This window comes from Malus sylvestris, chromosome 3 (genome assembly GCF_916048215.2).
Source record: "Malus sylvestris chromosome 3, drMalSylv7.2, whole genome shotgun sequence".
In the NCBI taxonomy this organism is placed as follows: Eukaryota; Viridiplantae; Streptophyta; class Magnoliopsida; order Rosales; family Rosaceae; genus Malus; species Malus sylvestris.
Window position 1 is genome coordinate 32,771,299 of NC_062262.1, and position 19,883 is coordinate 32,791,181.

Genomic DNA, 19,883 nt, shown 5'->3' on the forward strand with positions numbered 1-19,883 from the left:
GTTTATAAAATCTGACCCCAGCTTCAAAACCATTTTAGTGTTTGGAAGTGAAAAGGCTTTGAGGCAACTTCAAAATTTGGTGTCGACCAGTGGAAAGATCAAGGTCATCAACATTATGCCTAATAGCAGTTGCGAATCCAACCCTTTAAACGAGAGGAACTGATGATTTCGGAGGACAATCACTGTGAAGACAGAATTTTTGAATGACTGATGAATTGTGAAAGGATAGTACCTGCTCAACAAAGCCACGAGAAATGGAAGATCTGTGTGGCTGAAGTCTAGAATGGTAAGAGAAGCCCATACGTTCTTCCATCTCCTGGACAAAATGCTGGTGCTTACTGTTGGTATTCAAAGTTTACTAACTCAATACCAAAATATGTGGGTGATAAGTTTACAAACTCTATCACACCTCTTACTTGCACTCTCAATAAAATTGGACAAAGAAAGAAATAAGTAAATGAAGAAGCAAGCTTCTGTGTTGCACAAAACTGCACGACAAACAAGCAAACACTTTGATATATCTAAAACAGTTTACAAACTGATGGAATAAGAAAGCTTACAAGCTTATAAAATTGGAAGTGGGATTCGGATGGTCTATTTATACAAAACAGAAATGAATACAACATGTCAGCTATGAAGCACTAGCTGCTAGACACTTTCACACATGGCTGGATGATCTTTACACCCTTTCACACATGCACCAACTTTGGATGCACACACACATGCAGCTTTCCTTCTTGCAATACACAAAAGAAGTTCAGCTATCACATGGCAGCACACTGCTGTCTTAATCACCTTTCGGCTAACAAATGGAGGGAACAATGATGTTTGTAGTTTTAGGTGAACAACCTGGAAAGAACTAACAGCTAGCTTTAACCATTGACAACCTGTTTTTATTTGAATTTCCAACACTTACAACATTTCTTTCAAGAAATGGAAGTATGTGATCCTAGCTATCTTCAACACCCGCTCGACCCTTTGACTTCAATGACTTCAAACATATTTGTATGCCGTACAGCTATACTAAAAAACACGGCACCAATGTTGTAACTTGGATAGCTTAAGAGATCATAGCACTTAATATTTCATAGGAAATATGAGATTTATGTTTTTTTAAATTCACAGAGAAATCAAAGCAGAACAGAATGCATGCATTAATTGTATATGTCAATTAAATGGATGCGGATCTAAATTAAAGGTTAAAACTTGATTCTTCTATTCCTCTATAATTTTATCAATTCTGGGAAACCAGATGATAAGGAAGTTAAAAAAGTTAGGAAGTGAAGTACCTGATATGAGCTTTCTGGGATTCTGGGATGGCCCAGAAAAGTACCAGTTTACTGGTTGGTGAACGGTGATGAAACTCTTATTGGCAGCCGATAAAACTGTGAGAAAACCTAAGAAAGCGAAAACTACAAAGAGCACTCCCATCGGAAAAACCACAGTTGCTTCGAGCCTATAACTATTCTTTATGTGGCAAATGAACATACCTTTTTTACTTTGCTGATAAATGGTATTACTCAAACTATTTCTTTGCGTGGCAAATGCACATACCTTTTTTACTTTGGTACGTAATGGTCTTATACATAAAAACTTATAAACAAACAAACCGATAGTAGTATTACGGTTTAGTGGTAATTTTTTATTTTATTATTATTAAGGGAGGGATGATGATTTGAAATTATTACAATAATTTAAGAGTAAAAATAAAAAAATTATTTCGCAAAAAAAAAAAAAATTTGTCCCCATCTTTCTCATAGTCGTAACATTCCGAACTTATCCTTAATCTCTTCAACTCAGGAGCATCAATGTTGAGATTCAAAAATACACCGTGTCGACGAGTTCCTTCTATAGCCAAATCTTCAAGTACTGGGCAGTTTGAGAAAAGCTTACACATTGAGTAATCATTATCAAGATCTCTAAACTAGATGCGAATGTAAAATTTATGTTTTCTTAAATTCACAGAGAAATCAAAGCAGAACAGAATGGATGCATGTATATATCAATTAGATGGATGCGGATCTAAACTAAAGGTTAAGACGTGATTGTTCTATATAATTTTCTCAATTTTCTTGGTAACCAAACAGATGGTAAGGAAGTTAAAAAAGATGGGAAGTGAAGTACCTGATATGAGCTTTCTGGGATTCTGGGATGGCCCAGAAAAGTACCTGTTTAGATGTTGGCGAACGGTGAAACTCTAATTGGCAGCTGAGAAATGGAGAGAAAACCTAAGACAGTGAAAACCACAAAATCTTCGGAAAACCACAATTGCTTCAAGCCAAAAACTGTTTCTTTACCTTAACAAAAATTCTATTTCTTTACGTGGCAAATGCACATACCCTTTCTACTTTGGTAATAGGTGGTCATATAAACTTATAAACATAAAAATAGATAGTACTAAGGTGTAGTATTGGGAGGCCATACATTTGACTCATATAAATTGCAAGTTCTTACACTTAAGATTTTATATTTGACGAGTTTTACACTTAAATTTGAATGGAGGAAAAAGTTTCGTTAATTTGTTCAACATGTGATGCGTTATGGGGGAATTTCTAACATAAACTTACAAAGATGGTCCAACCACGTTAAAATTAGAGTTTGGTGGTAAATCGGCAAACAAAAAAATGTACGTAGCGCTATTTGAGCTTACCTCTAATAGTTCGAGTAGTGTTGTATAAATTTTAGTCTAAACCTATCTTGAAGCAATGAGCCGAAAGGGCACGGTAAATTACGATCAGGAGTGCTTAATGACAGTTTACTTCACACCGAAATTGGAAGTTTGTGATTACCTATGAATGGATACTCTCCATAGGTTTTCTTTGGTGTTACTTTCTATTGCATAATTCGGCTTTCGCTGTCGAGTCCAATTTAGCACTGCAAAGTATTAGATACTCCGAACTTTTTAACCATAAGATCTTTAGTAAAATGCCCGGAGCCGTAGTATTTTTGTATTCTCCATTGCAAATATACGAGAGTGAACGGACTGACCATGGCATGTCACTATAACCAAATCAGTCTTAAGTTCAAGAAGGTAAACGGAGTTGATAATAAAATTCTACAACGGAAAACAACCGATTGCAAACAGATTCATCTTGTACAGACTTTAAATAAAATCCTTTCAAGTTCAAGATGGTGCTTTTACAAATTTGAAAACCAAATCCTTTCAAAACCACTAACTGAACTTTAAATAAAATCTTTTAGAAGCCTAAAACTGCATCTCAGATCATGATTTAATTTGCAGCTTTGATAACATAATCCTTCTGGAAACCAAAATATTGGACTTCAAAAGTAAGATCACTGGAAAGCCTGAGGTTGCATCTCAAATAAATTTAACTTGACAAGTCTTTGATCCCCGTTCAAACATACAAAATTCCTTGTATAGCTCCTCCTTTGCACACTGAGGATCACTTGTCGCAATAGTCATGTTATTCAATACTTTACCGTTCTTTAACAAAAACTTTGCAACTTCCATATCAGCTTGCCGTCCCTCGAATTTCCTTATGGAGACTGTCTTGAGGTATGACAACAAACAATTAGGCACAAAGTTTGGCTGAATCCATGGATGCTCCAAGTATTCTTCAATACATTCGTTGAACTGCCAATTTATTAAATGTATGAATAAAATGAGAATATCTAAGAGTTGTCTGTTGATAAAGCACACTTGTAAATACACTTACATTTGCACCAAGATATTCCAGATTAAGGGATCTCTTGAGCAACTCGTTTATCGATTTGAAGAGGTTGCAATCATAAAGATCCAGTTCCAAGTGTTTCAGACTATCGAAAGCAGGCAGACAACAACCCTTCATGAAAGAAAAGTGATGATCAAAATTGAAAAGCCAAAAAAAAAAAAAAAAAAACGAGCCTTCTGCCCTAGTAAAAGATAAATACGAACAACAATAGAGGTAAGAATAAATACGAAAAATCTAGTTACTTAGTCATATCACGGGAGCAAAGCTGCCAAAATACTGAATCAGAAACAATGGACAAAGAACGGAAGTATTGAGTAACTACCTCAAAAGATGGAGCAGAAAGACGCAGATATTTAACATGGGAAATGCCGGCTAGAAGTGCAGTCACACGGTTCACATAGCCAGGATCGTAAATTCCAAATTGGTCACTGAGATCTATATCCGCTTTGATTAGTGATTTTACATTCTCAAAAACATAATTTGACAAACGGTTGTCACAGAGATATAGATTTTCAAGCTTTGGGGCATTAATAAAAAGATTGTGCAAAGCTCCTGCGCCCAAATAAATTGTTAGCATCTTCAGTTCAGGAGCTGAAATGTTGATGTCCAAGACTACATGACGTATCCCTGAAACTGCTTTTATAGTTAAAACTTCGAGTACAGGGCATTGAGAAAAAAGCCTATTCATCGAATCCTTATCAGCCATGCCAAATAACATAACACAGAGGTACTTCAGACTTGGAAAACACCCGGATGTAGGAACTTTGATAGTAAAGTTTAACAGTAGCTCCAAAAACATCAGACTTTTGCACATGCAAAGGCTTTTAGGCAACTCATAAATCCTGAGACGATCAAAGATCGCAGAAATGGAAAGTTCAACAACATTACGCCTAATAGCCGTGCGAATCCAACCATCAACACGTGAAAAATCCTGAATCTGGCGACAACAAAGACTGAACCTCTGAATGTCTGATGAATCACGCATGAAAAGTACACGTTCAACAAACATCGAAAATCCAGCATCTCCAGAAAAATATTCATGGTGGAAGTTAAGGATGGGAACAGAAGCCCATATATTCTTCCACTTGGTAGACAAACAGCTGGTCCTGACAGCATATTTCGTTGGAAGGAAAGAAAGTATGTGACGAAGAACTTCGACGGGTAATTCACTGATCCTATCACCAGATCGGCTCTTACTTTTCAAAGCCATTTGAACCCTAAAAATTTTGATTACATTGCAAATTCAAAGACCTTGAATTTCAATTAAATATGAAAATGAAAAACTTTATTTCCGCCCTTTTTTTTTCTTTCATAATCTAAAGAGGAAAATATTAGCGAATCAAAACTAAAGGGTAAGACTTTAGATTTTCTATTCCCTCTATTATTTTCTCAGTTTTCTCGGTAACCAGACAGATCAACGGTAAGGAAGTGAGAAAGTTAAGGAGTGAAGTGAAGTACCTGATGTGAGTTTCTGGGTGAACAGTAAAATTCCGATCGGCAGCTGAGAAATAATGGGATAATCTAAGAAAGTGAGAGCCGCAGGAGGAGGAAGAGAAGCACTCCCATCAGCGTTGTGTAAAGAGGTATTTGTTGATTTGCTTGAACTTGTATTGCCGCTGCCAATTTCCCTTTGATCTTCAATTTTAGTCAATTACCTTTTGGGTTCACCGAAGAGGTAGCACTTGGTACGATGGCAAGTGTCTTCGTCCATGAGTTGTAGGTCTCGGGTTCGAGATTTAGGAGCAGCCTCTCCATAAATGGGGGTAAGGCTAGCCGACATTCACCTCTCCCAGACCCTGCGTAAAGCGGGAGCCTTGTGCACTGAGTACGACCTTTTGGGTTCACCGAGTAATCGGCTAAAATTAAAATTCATATGAGAAATTGGTAGCTTCATACAATTTTAGGAGGCAAGTCGACAAATATGTCTTGTGTAAAATCACCACCTAGACCCCTTTCAGCTGCTAACTTTTATTTTATTATTGTAAATAATATTTCACACTAATCTATAAAAGAGTAAGCTGTCGATTTTTCCGCTTAACTTTCACCAAACTACCCTCACATGTTGTGCACATGTTTTCATTTAACATGGGGAAATTGGCCAAAAATTTTAGTTTAAGTCATTGACCTTCCAATTTAAAAGTTTAGGGGATGAATCGAAAGTTAGGTGAAAGTTCAAGGGGGGATCGGTAGTTTGTAAAACTATTAGTTGAAAGTTCAAGGGGGAAATTGACAGTTTACTCTCTATAAAACTATTGCTATCAGGTAGGGATGGGTTCAAAAAACCGAAAACCGAACTAAACCGAAACCGAAAAAATTGAACCGAACGAAAAAACAGAACTGAACCAAATTCTTTTGGTTCGGTTCGATTTTAGTGATCTAGAAACCGAACCAAACCGAACCAAACCAAATTAATTAAATTAATTTTTTTATTTAATTATTTGTTTTGGATATTATTTTCTAAACCCAATTTGTAAGTTAAAATGTGCTAAACCCAATGTGTTGCCAAACTTTAAGCTCAAAATATTAAAAAAATGGTCTATAAAAACTCTAAACCCTACATATTATTTCTCCCCCATATAAGGTTCCGGAACCAAACCTCCTCCTGAAGTACCTACATTTATCTCCATAGCACTATCTACTTCTGCCCCAGCTTTCTTTTCCAAATCTACTCTCATATAACATGTAACATAATCCATAAACATTTATTTTGGGTAGATTACTTGGGTAATTTGTGATGGAAAAAAATCCAACACACGCTAAATAAATCCACCCACGCATTACTTTTACTAATCAAGTTGTCAACATGCAGTTACAAGCAAACAGCCCTGATCTTTGAATAACATCATACAATTTAACTTTTCTAAGTCATTTGTACGATTTTTGTGTTGTGAAGTTATTAGTTTGGACTTTGGAAAACTTGATTGATGATTTTAGTTCAACTTTAAACGTTTATTTTCTTTGTCTTTGATTCTAGTTAGAATGCTTATATTATGATTGTGTTGGATATATTAAAATTTAGAATTTCAATGTTTTTCATTTTTTGAAAAAAAAACAAAAAACCGAATCCGGACGGGAAAAAACCAAATTGAAAAAAATTTGAACAGAATCGAAATTTCGGTTTGGTTTCGGTTTTGGCAAAAAACTGAACCGATTTGAACCGAACCCACCCCTACTATCAGGAAAGTTTAAAGAAGAACTAAGGTTTTTCACTGTAATTACTTGCCCTCAACACCGTACGGTGCAATCTATTTATAATGATTTCAGATTACATTAGGGTTTCAAAAACCTATTTACAAGTTTACAATTCAAAATTCAAACGGTGTAACTAATTCTGATTACAACAAACATTCAAAATTCATATAACCTGAACACAAGTTCCACTGGGTAAGAGTTATTGACTGAGTAAACAAACTGAAGAGTTTGTGATTCTTATTCTGAATACAAAGATTATTGTTCCAAACTTACAAGTGCATGAATTATTCAGCAGCATTCCTCCCTGTGAGATTACCAGTCATAACTTCCTGTGTCGAACCAATGACGATAACTAATATAGAAGAACATACAATGAACAAATGATATTACAGATGATATTATTCATCGAGGAAGCTTGGAGTTCAACAATCGAAAAACTACGCTGCTCAGTATCAATAATTTATCTACTAACTGATGAATACACTACATGCTAGAATGTTAAATAAGTAAAATCAAAGTAAAAAAGAAATCCACAAGAAAAAGAGCATCTTCAATCAACAGAGAAAATTGTTTAGCAGTAATAACACGTCCTTTGACCCCCTCTAGTATCTATCACCCATCTTTACAGATTCAACTTGACAAGTCATTGAACCCTTTTCAAATGTTGAGATTTTCCTGCACATCTCATCTTCCGAACACAAAAATTTATGTGTTCTAGGAGAAGTGTATGAATAGTCATCTTATTTAAAACTTTGCCATTCTTCAAAAAGTATTTAGCAACTTCCATCTCATCTCGCTGACCCTTGAAACACCTTATGGAGATGGTCTGGAGATGTGACAACAAACAAAGAGGCACGATGTCTGGTGGATTATTGCTCACATTCCATTTATGCTCATGTTCCTCAAACCATTTGTTGTCCTGCCAATTTTATTTTAAAGAACAGTTAAAATAAGAATTGTTAAGAGTCACATATTAGATCATGCTGCATAAGAGAAAGTACATTATGAAACTCAAAATGTTTCAAGACAGGGGAACTCTTCAGAAATCCTGTAAGAAACTCACCAATGGATGATGAGTGGCATAAGCCTCTGAATGACAGTATCTTTGATCTTCCGACCATTAAAATTCAGCTCGAGTTGAATCAGATTTTCAAAAGTAGGCAAACACGAAGCAATATATATAACAAATTATTTGAATCGCAACGTTCCAAAATTAAACAGAAAAGCTTCCAGTCACAACCACAATTAAGTTTGGTATAAATGAAAGAACAATAAGAGCAACAAAGTTTTAAGAAAAAGAAAAATGGTAAGCAGGGGAAAGAAACCTAGGGTATAGTTACCTCAAAAATTGAAACCGTAAGAGATAGATTCTAACATTAGAAATTCCTGCTAGAAACTTAGTTGCACAGTCATCAATGGCGGAAGAATATTCAACTATACTCCTGAAATAAACTGTTTCTTCGACTAGAGATTTTTCACTCTCCAAACCAAAATTGTTGGTATTGAGAAGTTTACTAACTCAATACCAAAATATATGGGTAATAAGTTTACAAACTCTATCACACCTCTCACTTTGCACTCTCAATAAAATTGGACAAAGAAATAGAGAAAGGAGGGAAGCTACAAGCTTCGGCAAACAATGCACTTTGATATATTTAAAACAATTTGCAAACACACTTCTGAAATGGAATGACAAATCAGAGACTCATCCTAAAGCCTTACGGGAGGCTTATTTATACAAGCAGAAAATGAAGGACCACTCAAGTGCTTTTAATAAAATAAACACAATAGCACACACAAACAGATCATATGAACTTTGGACAGTCTGGCACACATGTGCAGCTATCTTTCCAGCTTGCAATCAACATAGTTTCGGCTAGCACATCACATGGCAGCACACAGCTGCTGTCTTTGAACACACTTTCAGCTGGCACATGGAGGAAACTTTAGTCTTTGTAGTTGCAGCAAGTGTGAATACAACCTGTAAAGAAACTAACAGCTAGCAGCTGCCATTTACAACCTGATTTGATTTGAATTTCCAACAAAAATAAGAGAGAATTGGCAGCCGCAATGGATAACTTTTCCAGATTTGGAGCATCAATATAAAAACGGACAAAATCGCCGTCCTTTTCATTATAGTTAGTGTTCAACGATTTTGTTAAGGCCTTCAATCTGTTGGGACTTAAAAAGGCTTCACTACTTTGGAGATGTTTATCTCACAAAGAAGAATGAAATGCAGCGGAATTGATAGGCAAGAGAAAGAACACTCAAAGTGTTATACAAAAATTTTTATTCTCACACAAAACAAAAATTTTTATTCTCACACAAACTTAGTACAAGAGGAAACACTCAAACATTCTCACACTCTCACACTTTTTGCTCTCTTACTTGCTCTCACTTCTTCTTGCTTCTTACTTCACAACACACACACATACCTATATTTATAGGCATGTTTGCCGACATTGGACATTGCTAGATCATTCTAGCTACTTATTATGCATGCAACCGACATAGGCTTTGCAATATCCATACACTACCTTCTAGTATATTCTTTAGCTTAGATATTTAGGTGGATAACTGACTTAGATTGCTGGAATTTTCCAGCTACTTTTGCCGACAAAGAATGCTAGAATTGTCTAGCATATTCAAGCATGCACCATCAATTGTGTTGCCTTTTCAGCATGGGCTGGACTTGGCCCAAGACTGGATTAGAATTCAACATCCCCCCTTAATCTTGTCTTGTGACGCCGATTGAGTTCCTCAGTCTGAGAAAGTCTTCTTGTTTGAGTGGCTTGGTGAATATGTCGGCGACTTGGTCTTGAGATTTCACGTATTCCACTTGCACATCCTTTCTTGCAGTGCACTCTCTTATGTAGTGATAACGAGTATCTATGTGCTTGCTCCTGTCATGGAATACTGGATTCTTTGCTAGGGCTATTGCAGACTTGTTGTCGACATAGATCTCTGTTGGTTCTTCTTGTGGCATGCTTAATTCTTTTAGCAAGTTTCTCAGCCAGATTGCATGACAGACACAAGAGGTAGCAGCTACGTATTCAGCTTCGCAGGTAGAGAGAGTGACAATCGGTTGCTTCTTTGACATCCATGTGAATGCAGTGTCTCCCATGAAGAATACAAATCCAGTAGTGCTTTTTCTATCGTCGGAATCTCCTGCCCAATCACTGTCGCTATATCCAGCAAGTTTGTAGTTATCAGAACTTGAATAGAACAAGCCAAAATTAATAGTACCTTTAAGGTATCGAAGAATTCTTTTGGCTGTCTTCAAATGTGTAGTTGTGGGATTCTCCATGTAGTGACTGACTAATCCGACGGCATAGAGAATATCTGGTCTTGTGCAAGTCAAGTAACGCAAGCTTCCAACTAGACTTTTGAAAAATGTTAGATCTACACTCTCTCCTTCGTCATGCTTAGTTAGTTTGACTCCGCACTCCACGGGCGTGCTTATGGGCTTGCAGTCGTCCATTTTGAACTTTTTCAGTATCTCTTTTGTGTAGCTTTCTTGAGAGATGAAAATACCTTCTTCGTTCTGCTTGACTTCAATGCCTAGGTAGTATGCCATCAACCCGATGTCGGTCATCTCGAATTCTTTGGTCATCACTCTCTTGAACTCTTCATACATGCTTGGATCACTTCCAGTGAAGACTAGATCATCCACATATAAGCACACAATCAGAATATCTTCATCTTTGACTTTGACGTAGAGAGCATGTTCATGAGGGCACTTGATGAAGTTGTTTTCTTGGAAATACTTGTCGATGCGACTATTCCATGCTCGTGGCGCTTGTTTTAACCCATAGAGGGCTTTTTTCAGCTTCAGAACTTTGTCTTCATGCCCTTTGATTTCATAGCCTGACGGTTGCTGAATGTAGACTTCTTCTTCAAGGACTCCATTTAGGAAAGCAGACTTCACATCCATTTGTTGAATCTTCCATTTGTTTTGAGCTGCCAAAGAAATTAGTAATCGTATAGTTTCCAAACGAGCAACGGGTGCAAATACCTCATCATAGTCGATTCCGGCTCTTTGACTATAGTCTTTCGCCACTAGTCTCGCCTTGTATCTTTCGACCTCTCCGTTGGCATTTTTCTTTGTCTTGTACACCCACTTGACTCCGATGGCTTTGTGTCCTTTCGGAAGAATAACGAGTTCCCATGTATCATTCTTCTGGATTGCTTCAATTTCTTCATCCATTGCTTTCCTCCACTTAGTATCTTGCACTGCTTCTTAGAAGTCAACTGGTTCACAATCAGCAAAGAGACAGAAAAGTGTAGGATTATCAAGTCTTTCAGCTACCTCATAGAGATCTCGTAGACTTCTTGTGCGTGGTACTTCTCTTTCATTTAGACTCTCACTTGATGATGCTGATGCTGATGTTGGTGAATTACCATGATTGGTTGATGTTGGTGAAGCAGGTGGAGTAGTGGATTCTTGTTGAACCTCTCTTACTTTCCCCATCGTCCCTTGTTCATTCTCTTCTTCAAATTGAGGAAAAAAAAGCTGAGATCACTTGTATGAGAGCCAAAATCCCATTCTCCTTCTTCGTCGAACGTCACGTCTCGACTGATCACCGTCTTCCCATTGTTTGGATTATACAACTTGTAGCCTTTTGAATTTGAGTCATAGCCGATGAAGATGAACTTCTCACTTTTGTCGTCGAGTTTGGTTCTCTTCTCGTCTGGTACATGTACATGGGCTATGCTTCCAAAAACTCTTAGATGGGAGATACCTGGCTTTCTTCCACTCCATGCTTCTTGTGGAGTCTTTCCCCACACACTTCTTGTTGGAGACCGATTGGATAGGTAGACAGCACATGCTACCGCTTCTGCCCACAACTCATTAGGCAATCTCTTACTTTTGAGCATACTTCGAGCCATGTCGAGGATAGTTCGATTTTTTCTTTCCGCCACACCATTTTGTTGAGGGGATCTTGGAACTGTCAAAGGTCGACGAATTCCATTTGCTTCACAAAACTCTTGAAATTCATTCGAAGTGAATTCTCCTCCTCGATCAGTTCTCGTGGCTTTGATCTTGCAACCACTTTCTTTTTCTACAGTGGCTTTGAACTTCTTGAATGCTCCAAAGACTTCTGATTTCTGCTTCAAGAAATACACCCAGGTTTTCCTTGAAAAATCATCAATAAAGAGAAGGAAATAATTATTTTTACCCAAAGAGCTTGGTTTTATTGGGCCGCACACATCGGTGTGAATGAGCTCAAGTGGCTTCTGGGTTCTTGTGGTCGACTCCTTTGGAAAGCTTTTCCTAAACTGTTTCCCAAGTAAACATCCTTCACAAACTTGATCAGGGTGGCTGATGCACGGTAAGCCTCTCACCATCTCCTTCTTAGATAATAACTCCAATCCCCCAAAGTTAAGATGCCCAAAACGAAGATGCCAAAGCCAAGATATGTCTTTGTAACATATCTTGAGACACTTTGCAACATCGTTTTGAATGTTCATGGGAAACATCCTATTCTTTGACATTTTCGCCTTGGCAATTAATCTTCCTTTGTCATCTCTAAGAAAAAGGATATAATTTTTCGTATGAAAATCATAACCTTTTTCTAAGAGTTGACCCAAACTCAAAATGTTGCTTTTCATATTGGGCACGTAGTAGACATTTGAAATTAATTAGTGACCGCCATTTTTCAAGGGAATAAGGATGTTACCTTTTCCTTTTATAGGTACTTTGGATTCGTCTCCAAAAGAAACATTGCCACTCACTGATTCTTTGAGCTCTACGAACATGCTTCTTCTTCCGCACATGTGGTTGCTAGCACCAGTGTCAAGGTACCATGTATAGTCTTGGTCTCCATCATTGTTCTGGCATGCTAGTAGCACAACGCTATTATCTTCTTTCTCTTCTTTCACATAATTGACCTTCTCATCAAGCCTGTTGCTTGGAGCTCTACATTCCCAAGCAAAATGCCCAAAGTTTTGACAATTGTAGCATTGAACTTGAGATTTTTCATACCTCAAGTTTGAGCACCCTCTTCCACGACCTTTTGTTGAGCTTCCTCCTCTTTCGTAGTTGTTATGGTTGTTGAAGTTCCAACCACGTCCACGTCCATGTCCACGTCCACGACCTTGACCACGACTTCTTTCGTACTGGCTTCTCTCGTTGTCCAAGCTTTCTTCTTTCTTCTTTGGTTGGACATGCGTCTTGAGGAGCTGCTCATCATTCCCTTGCCTCTTCTTATGTTTCTCTTCATATGCTTGTAGCGAACCCATTAATTGCTCTATACTAATTTCTTCCAAGTTCTTTGTTTCTTCAATCGTTACGACAATGTGCTCGAACTTGGGGTCCAACGAGCGTAGTATCTTCTCCATAATTCTAACATCTTCTAACTTTTCTCCGTTTCTTTTTAATTGATTGGAAATGGCTAAGACTCTTGAAAAATAATCAGAGATTGATTCAAACCCTTTCATTTGTAGAGATTCGAACTCACCTCTTAGTACTTGAAGACGAACCTTTTTCACTTGTTCGGCTCCTTTGTAAGAGGTTTGAAGCTTCTCCCATGCTTGCTTGGCAGAGGTTGCACTTGAGACTTTCTCAAAGCCATTGTCATCTAATGCTTGGTAGATGAGGTAGAGAGCCTTCTTGTCTCTCTTTCTTGAATCTTTCAAATTCTCCTTCTAGGGTTGGGACAGAGTAGCTTCATCTTCTGGCTCAGTGTAGCCTTTCTCCACGACTTCCCAGACATCATGTGCTCCCAAAAGGGCCTTCATTTTGATACTCCAATTATCGAAGTTGTTGTTGTCGAGCACTGGAACTTGGAAGGCTGCCATAGCGTTGCTAGCCATAGCTCTGGTACCACTTTGTTGGGACTTAAAAAGGCTTCACTACTTTGGAGATGTTTATCTCACAAAGAAGAATGAAATGCAGCGGAATTGATAGGCAAGAGAAAGAACACTCAAAGTGTTATACAAAAATTTTTATTCTCACACAAACTTAGTACAAGAGGAAACACTCAAACATTCTCACACTCTCACACTTCTTGCTCTCTTACTTGCTCTCACTTCTTCTTGCTTCTTACTTCACAACACACACACATACCTATATTTATAGGCATGTTTGCCGACATTGGACATTGCTAGATCATTCTAGCTACTTATTATGCATGCAACCGACATAGGCTTTGCAATATCCATACACTACCTTCTAGTATATTCTTTAGCTTAGATATTTAGGTGGATAACTGACTTAGATTGCTGGAATTTTCCAGCTACTTTTGCCGACAAAGAATGCTAGAATTGTCTAGCATATTCAAGCATGCACCATCAATTGTGTTGCCTTTTCAGCATGGGCTGGACTTGGCCCAAGACTGGATTAGAATTCAACACAATCTAGGTGCAGATATGTTGACATTTGAAGCATAAGCATTTGGAATTACATCTATATTCAAATCTTCAAGTACAGGGCAATGAGAAAATAGCTTTGCAGTTGCCACTGAATCATCAAGATCCTCTACCTGGACAATTAGGACCTTGAGACTCGGGAAACAGCCTGATGTAGGAGGAGAACAAGTAATAAAATTTGATGACAACCTTCAAAACCTCTAGTGTTTTGCACAAGAAGGAGCTTTGAGTCAACTCAATACTCATTTCACAGCAATCCCAAAGACCAAGATAAAGATCAAGATAAACAACATTGTGCCTAATAGCAGTGCAGATCCAATTATAAATAAGAGTTAAATGATCCGGTGTTGGTTCACTAGAGCTTTTTCAACACCTATAAAGTTCAATACTGAATTTTTGAATGTCTGATAAGTCATGAAGGGAAAGTACACGATCAACAAATGTTAAAAAACGATTGGATTCAATCCATGAATAAGGAAAACAATCATCATCAAATTCAAGTTTGGGAAGAGGAGTCCATAAGTTCTCCCATCGTCTTGACAGAATTGTAGTCTGCACAGCATCTAATATCGGAAAGAATGAAAGTATGTGGCAAAGAAGTGAATTTGGCAATTCACTGATCCTATCAACTCACTCTTGACACTTCGATGTCGAACCCATTGGTATGTACCCTGATGGCTAATAAAAAACATTAATGAGATCACTTTTCTGTTGTACCTTTGATAACATAAAAGCTTTTAAAGACAAACTTAAGCAACGAAAAATGCATGCAAAACATTTAGACCTATATATATGTAAGTTCACGATACAATAAAGTAATTCCAAGGAAGCGAAGAGATTAAAGAAGCAAACAGGTTAAGAAGAGTAGTACCTGATAAGAGCTTCTAAGATGACCGAGCAAACGAAACATTTTTGAATTGATTGCAGAGAAAATCAAGAGTCTGGAATCTCTGGACTCGGATAGTCAGATTTTACAGAGAGAGAAACTTTCCACACACTCATTGAGAATTTACAGAGTCCAAAAGTTAATAACTTAATAGATCGTAATGATTAATTACCACAAAGAGCAGTAAATATGTTGCCTCGTTTTTTTGAAACAGTACAATATTCATTGATCAAGGGAAAACGTACAAAACTTGAGGATAGTGTGCATAAGGGGCCTCGATAAAAGCCCTGTCGGAAATTTCAACCCGGTTCAAGGGAAAAGAGCGCCCCGCACAATCAACATAAGGCAACCTAGCTATCCTCAAGGAAATAAAATTATAAAACCAGCCACATTAACTAGAAATATCCTCTAGTAAAATGTCCATGATGATGTCCGGTGGTTCCTCGAACCATGACACTTCATATGTTGACTCGTTTTGAATTCTCTTTTTGGGAATGGTGGTGTCCATATACTCTTTTTTACTTTCCACGCATGCTTCTTAATTTTCGACCGTTGAATTGAAAGAGTTGAAAAAGATTAAAAGACAATAATTAAAACGGCATATGTAGATAGCAATTCTCATTCGTCACTTGTTGTATTAATAATCTGATACTTTCAGACAAACAAAATATATACAAATCAACAAGGTTTTAGATTTGAAAGTGAGTGAAGAAACAAAATATAGCCACTCTTCATCACCATAACTGGCTCAAATTTTTATTTTTAATTTTTTTCGTTAATGGGAAAAGGGAGGATTTGTATTGAAGTGAGCCGACAGATTTTTGTTTCTTGGTTGACAGTATGTTAATTTGTGAGTTAATGAGTGAAATTTTGTTCAGTCTTCGTTTTATTCTGACTAGAACGATCAACATTGATCAAACAAAATAAGCGTGAGCACGAAGAACCCTGTTAGAAACTCCCAATAATTGCGAGCACTAAGAACAAGCTCCAATTGGATCAGATTTTGAAAAGTGGGCATATACAAAGCCTGCAAGAAAGAATATTGATCAAACAAAAGTTTATGCTGAAATGAAATATTACCTTATGGGAAACCAGAAAAAAGCTTTGCTACTGAATCATCAAAAAATTGTACCTTGACACTCGTAAGCCCTTGAGACTCAAGAAAGCATAGGAAGTAAACCTTGACGCCACCTTCAAAACCTCCAGTGTTCTGGACAATGAGAGGCTTTCAGGCAATTCAAAACTCATGTCACTGTAATCCTAAAGATTAAGATCAAGTTCATGTTGGATTTATCCAATATAAATCAACCTTTAAGTGGTCTACTATATGTAATAGGAATGTAATATTGGAGAATAATGTTAATTGTGATTTGATCTCTTAAAGATATCAATCCTATATAAGGTGTCTTATATTGGAAATAGGATTGATGGAATCCTTAATAATATATGATTATGATATTTTACTTGAGAGCCAAGAAAGGAGAGTTTTAGTTTTCCCTTATGGACGGAATCTAAGACTTTTTGGCTAGTATATAAACACCGGTCCCTGCTAACCCTAGACACGACAACTAAGGCTTCCCATAGAGCATTGTCATAAAGCTAGGAGTTTACAGAAGAGTTGGTGTTTCTGTTTGTCATGGCAAACATAAAGATTGGAGTTTTATCGATGACGTCTTGCTTGCATGGCTACTGCATCTTCGGTAACTACCATTGGAATCAGGTCAGTCACTCTTCGTTTGTGTTTTAATTGTATAACCTTATAAGGCTAACAATTGGTATCAGAGCTTTTGGTTATATGATTAAAACCTATTAAGAAAAGTTGATTTTAGAGACTGAAAGCAAACAACTTAATCAGTAACTGATATTTGGATAAACATTGAAAGTCTACTAATCACACGTGCCGTTGATGTTGTTCTTAAATTTTTGTGAGCATGTTATATTTGTTCTGACCTTACATTGGAAAACTGAAGAAGTCCCCTCCACTTAGCGAGCAAAACAGAGTCATCTACCAAAGCAAAACGGTTTGTCTCATTGAGTTATTCTTCATGATGACCTATGATATTGTACTTTGGTTGGTGTATATATTTAATTGGATCCTTGAAAGCTCAAATTGGTGATAAGATTAAGATATAGTTGTATAAGTGATGTGCTGCTTATTGTCGAGCATGTAGGTACATTAAATACCATGTTTTAGTTAAGCATGTCATGAATATATATGGATCCAATTCTTATAAATTTTGGCAGCATGTATATCCGAATGGGCAATTGGTATGTTTGAATAAGAACTAATTTTATCAATTTTATGACGTATGTGTTTGATCAGGTCATATTAGAACTAATTCGGTCAACCCTAAATATAATGAGCAATTATAAATTTAGGGTATTGCGATTTCTTTGAATTGTTGGCTACAAAAGGTATCATGTTTGCCATGAATTATATTCTATGTGAATTATACTCTACAATTGCTACGCTAATATGACATGAAACAATTGCATTAGTGGTAGCAATTGTCTGATCAAACAAGTACATGTAAGTTTAAAAATCAATTGATTAGTCAAATTTTATTATCACCAACAGTTCTGATAAAGGATGATAAAGAAAATTTGATTACTCAGTTCATTAAATTAACTAAGACTAAAGACCATGGCATATTTCAAATTTTCTACTTCTATTTTCATGCTAATATTTTGGCTGGAATGTTTTACTATGTATTGTCGATGTATTCTCAAAATTTTGAGGTCCCTGTACATCAGCAAGTTCGATGGGGAGGTTCATATATATACATTGGCATATGAAATCCTGGTATAACCTTTCCTTTTGGTCTCCTCGTTTAAACAAGTGTTTTACAGTTTCTTTTAACTAGCAGCAGATCGTTAAGTAATTTTTGCTCCAAATGTTAAAAGTTTTAGATGGGGGCTCCTTGACGAATAGACCAAATCTGTGGAAATTAGTATGTCTGGGAAAAGTTGAATTTTTAAAGCATACCCAAAAGCATACATATGTGCATATATATCTTGTTAGTAGTACATGTATGAGCCTATTGGCTGGCCTTCAACAACAAGCTGCAGTTTCCAAAGTTGGGCAGAAGCAAAGGGGACACTAAGCAACCCCTCAGATGCCTCACGGACTGGTTTTGGAAAACACCCCAAATCCTTTATTGCCTCTGATCTCCATGGGTAAATAAAATTCGTCAGGTATGGGACATATATATATATATATATATACTGAATTGAATTGCCATGTAATTGTTTGCTGTGGGAAGTAATCAATATGGATTAAAATTTTAAGTTTTGCAAACATATAGCAAAATTGACATATGGCATGTTTTATTAAAGGGATTGGGTCGTCTTATATTGCTTTAAGCTTGAGATGTTCTTATATAAAGACACAAATGTGTTGATTAGTAATGCAGTATACTAGCACTTAAGTATGATTGGGGATTAATTCAAGTACAGTTTATAATGATATTAACTCCATAAGGAATTTGCATGACTAATCAAATTAGTTTTGTCTACAATTTTGCTTTCATATCTCAGTATAGTCAATTGTACATGACTAATTAATTATGAAATTGATGCATAACTTGTGAATTGACTGAGAATGACAGAAAGCATTCAGTGGCAAGAACAAGGACATTATACAAATAGAATGAGGTTTGTAGTAATTATGTGACAATTCTCGTTTGTATTTTATCTATTTATATGAGAATTGTGGTTGGTCATGTGATTATAAATATGTTTATAAAGAAGTGGTGAACATATGAAGGCATGAGGTATGTATGTCATTCAAAGTATGTGACTAAATTGATAAGCATGGATTTTCAAACATGTATTATTGTTTGTGGTTTTTCCTATGCCTAAAGAATTTAAACAGTGTTTTAATTAGTAAATTTTTATGTGCCATAAGGGGAGAAGAAAAGAAACTTTTCAAGGCTAATGTAGGGCATATATTGGAGATGTTTTCTATGGAAGAAAATAATTTTGGTTGTTCCTTTTATTTAACTTGGTATTTGCAAAGCTAATGCATGATTTTAATGCTATGTTTAGTAGTTTTGTACTACGGAAAGAAATATATAAAAGGAAAGGAACCCGTTTGATATATATTTGAGCAATTTAGTTTTTAAATTAAAGGAATGTATTGTTTTTTTTTTTGCATTGCATAAAGTATTTCTAATTCAAACAATTGACTCCATAATGATAAGTATTGACATTCTTTTGGTGGAATAAAATTTGTTCTATATGTGATTAATCTCTTTCAAGTATGCTGTCAGGTTTCTTGAGATTAATATAATGTCAAAGGGAGTCATGAAGGAATTAGTGCCATTTGTTGGCAAGACTTGAAGCTCGAATCAAGTTATCATAATTTTGTCACTTACAGTTAATTAATTCATGTGACATCTTGTATCGTTTCAGGGCGGAGTTGATCAATGCCATTTCAACTAAGCAAGCCGCAATGGCTTAGTTGACGATGAGACTGTGTTTTTGAGTTACTTCGGTCAACTTTGCATCTTAATTAGAATAAAAGAGATAATCTTCTTGCCTACAGGTGTGGATTATTTCTTTTAGTTTAATTAAGATGGCATAGTATGGGTTTTATTTCACATAAGTTGTGAAAACCTTCATCTTGCCTACAGGTGTTGAAGTTTTTCATGAAGGAACTTTTGTGACATAAAATCTAGTACTAGAAACTAGTTAATTTTCTTGCCTACAGGTGTAAATTAATTTAGTTTCATGAAGTTTAT

At 36.4% G+C, this 19,883-nt stretch overlaps 1 protein-coding gene and 3 long non-coding RNA genes across 4 annotated transcripts in view; all 4 read right to left on the reverse strand.

The window, feature by feature from the left end:
• LOC126616770 (uncharacterized) overlaps nt 1-9,180 on the reverse strand; it is a 10,743-nt gene extending 1,563 nt beyond the window's left edge. Inside the window, exons 1-2 of the long non-coding RNA XR_007621251.1 lie at nt 8,450-9,180; nt 1-409 (exon numbers count right to left, since the gene is read on the reverse strand). The exon at nt 1-409 is cut by the window's left edge and continues 1,027 nt beyond it. This is a non-coding gene — a long non-coding RNA (uncharacterized LOC126616770). The remainder of the gene's footprint in view (nt 410-8,449) is intronic.
• On the reverse strand, nt 3,134-5,279 carry LOC126616762 (putative F-box/FBD/LRR-repeat protein At4g00315). The gene is made up of 4 exons (XM_050284874.1): nt 5,151-5,279; nt 4,015-4,909; nt 3,678-3,803; nt 3,134-3,595 (listed from the first exon to the last, which is right to left on the reverse strand). Exons 2-4 carry the CDS (start codon nt 4,900-4,902, stop codon nt 3,320-3,322), a joined length of 1,290 nt encoding a protein of 429 aa, XP_050140831.1. The 5' UTR covers nt 4,903-4,909; nt 5,151-5,279; the 3' UTR covers nt 3,134-3,319.
• On the reverse strand, nt 7,416-8,052 carry LOC126616768 (uncharacterized). Its single transcript, XR_007621249.1, has 2 exons — nt 7,948-8,052; nt 7,416-7,803 (listed from the first exon to the last, which is right to left on the reverse strand). It is a non-coding gene; the product is annotated as an uncharacterized LOC126616768 (long non-coding RNA).
• A 5,461-nt stretch (nt 9,181-14,641) lies between the features above and the next one.
• On the reverse strand, nt 14,642-16,417 carry LOC126616771 (uncharacterized). The gene is made up of 2 exons (XR_007621252.1): nt 16,274-16,417; nt 14,642-16,168 (listed from the first exon to the last, which is right to left on the reverse strand). It is a non-coding gene; the product is annotated as an uncharacterized LOC126616771 (long non-coding RNA).
• Nucleotides 16,418-19,883: the final 3,466 nt, after the last annotated feature.

Bases quoted from the DNA above. Each gene is read 5' to 3' on its own strand.
- LOC126616762 (XM_050284874.1), bottom strand. From the start codon at position 4,902: ATGGCTTTGAAAAGTAAGAGCCGATCTGGTGATAGGATCAGTGAATTA. The intron at 3,804-4,014 runs GTAGTTACTCAA...TCTTTCATGAAG, and splicing joins TTTCTGCTCCATCTTTTGAG to GGTTGTTGTCTGCCTGCTTT. The intron at 3,596-3,677 runs GTAAGTGTATTT...ATAAATTGGCAG, and splicing joins TGGAATATCTTGGTGCAAAT to TTCAACGAATGTATTGAAGA.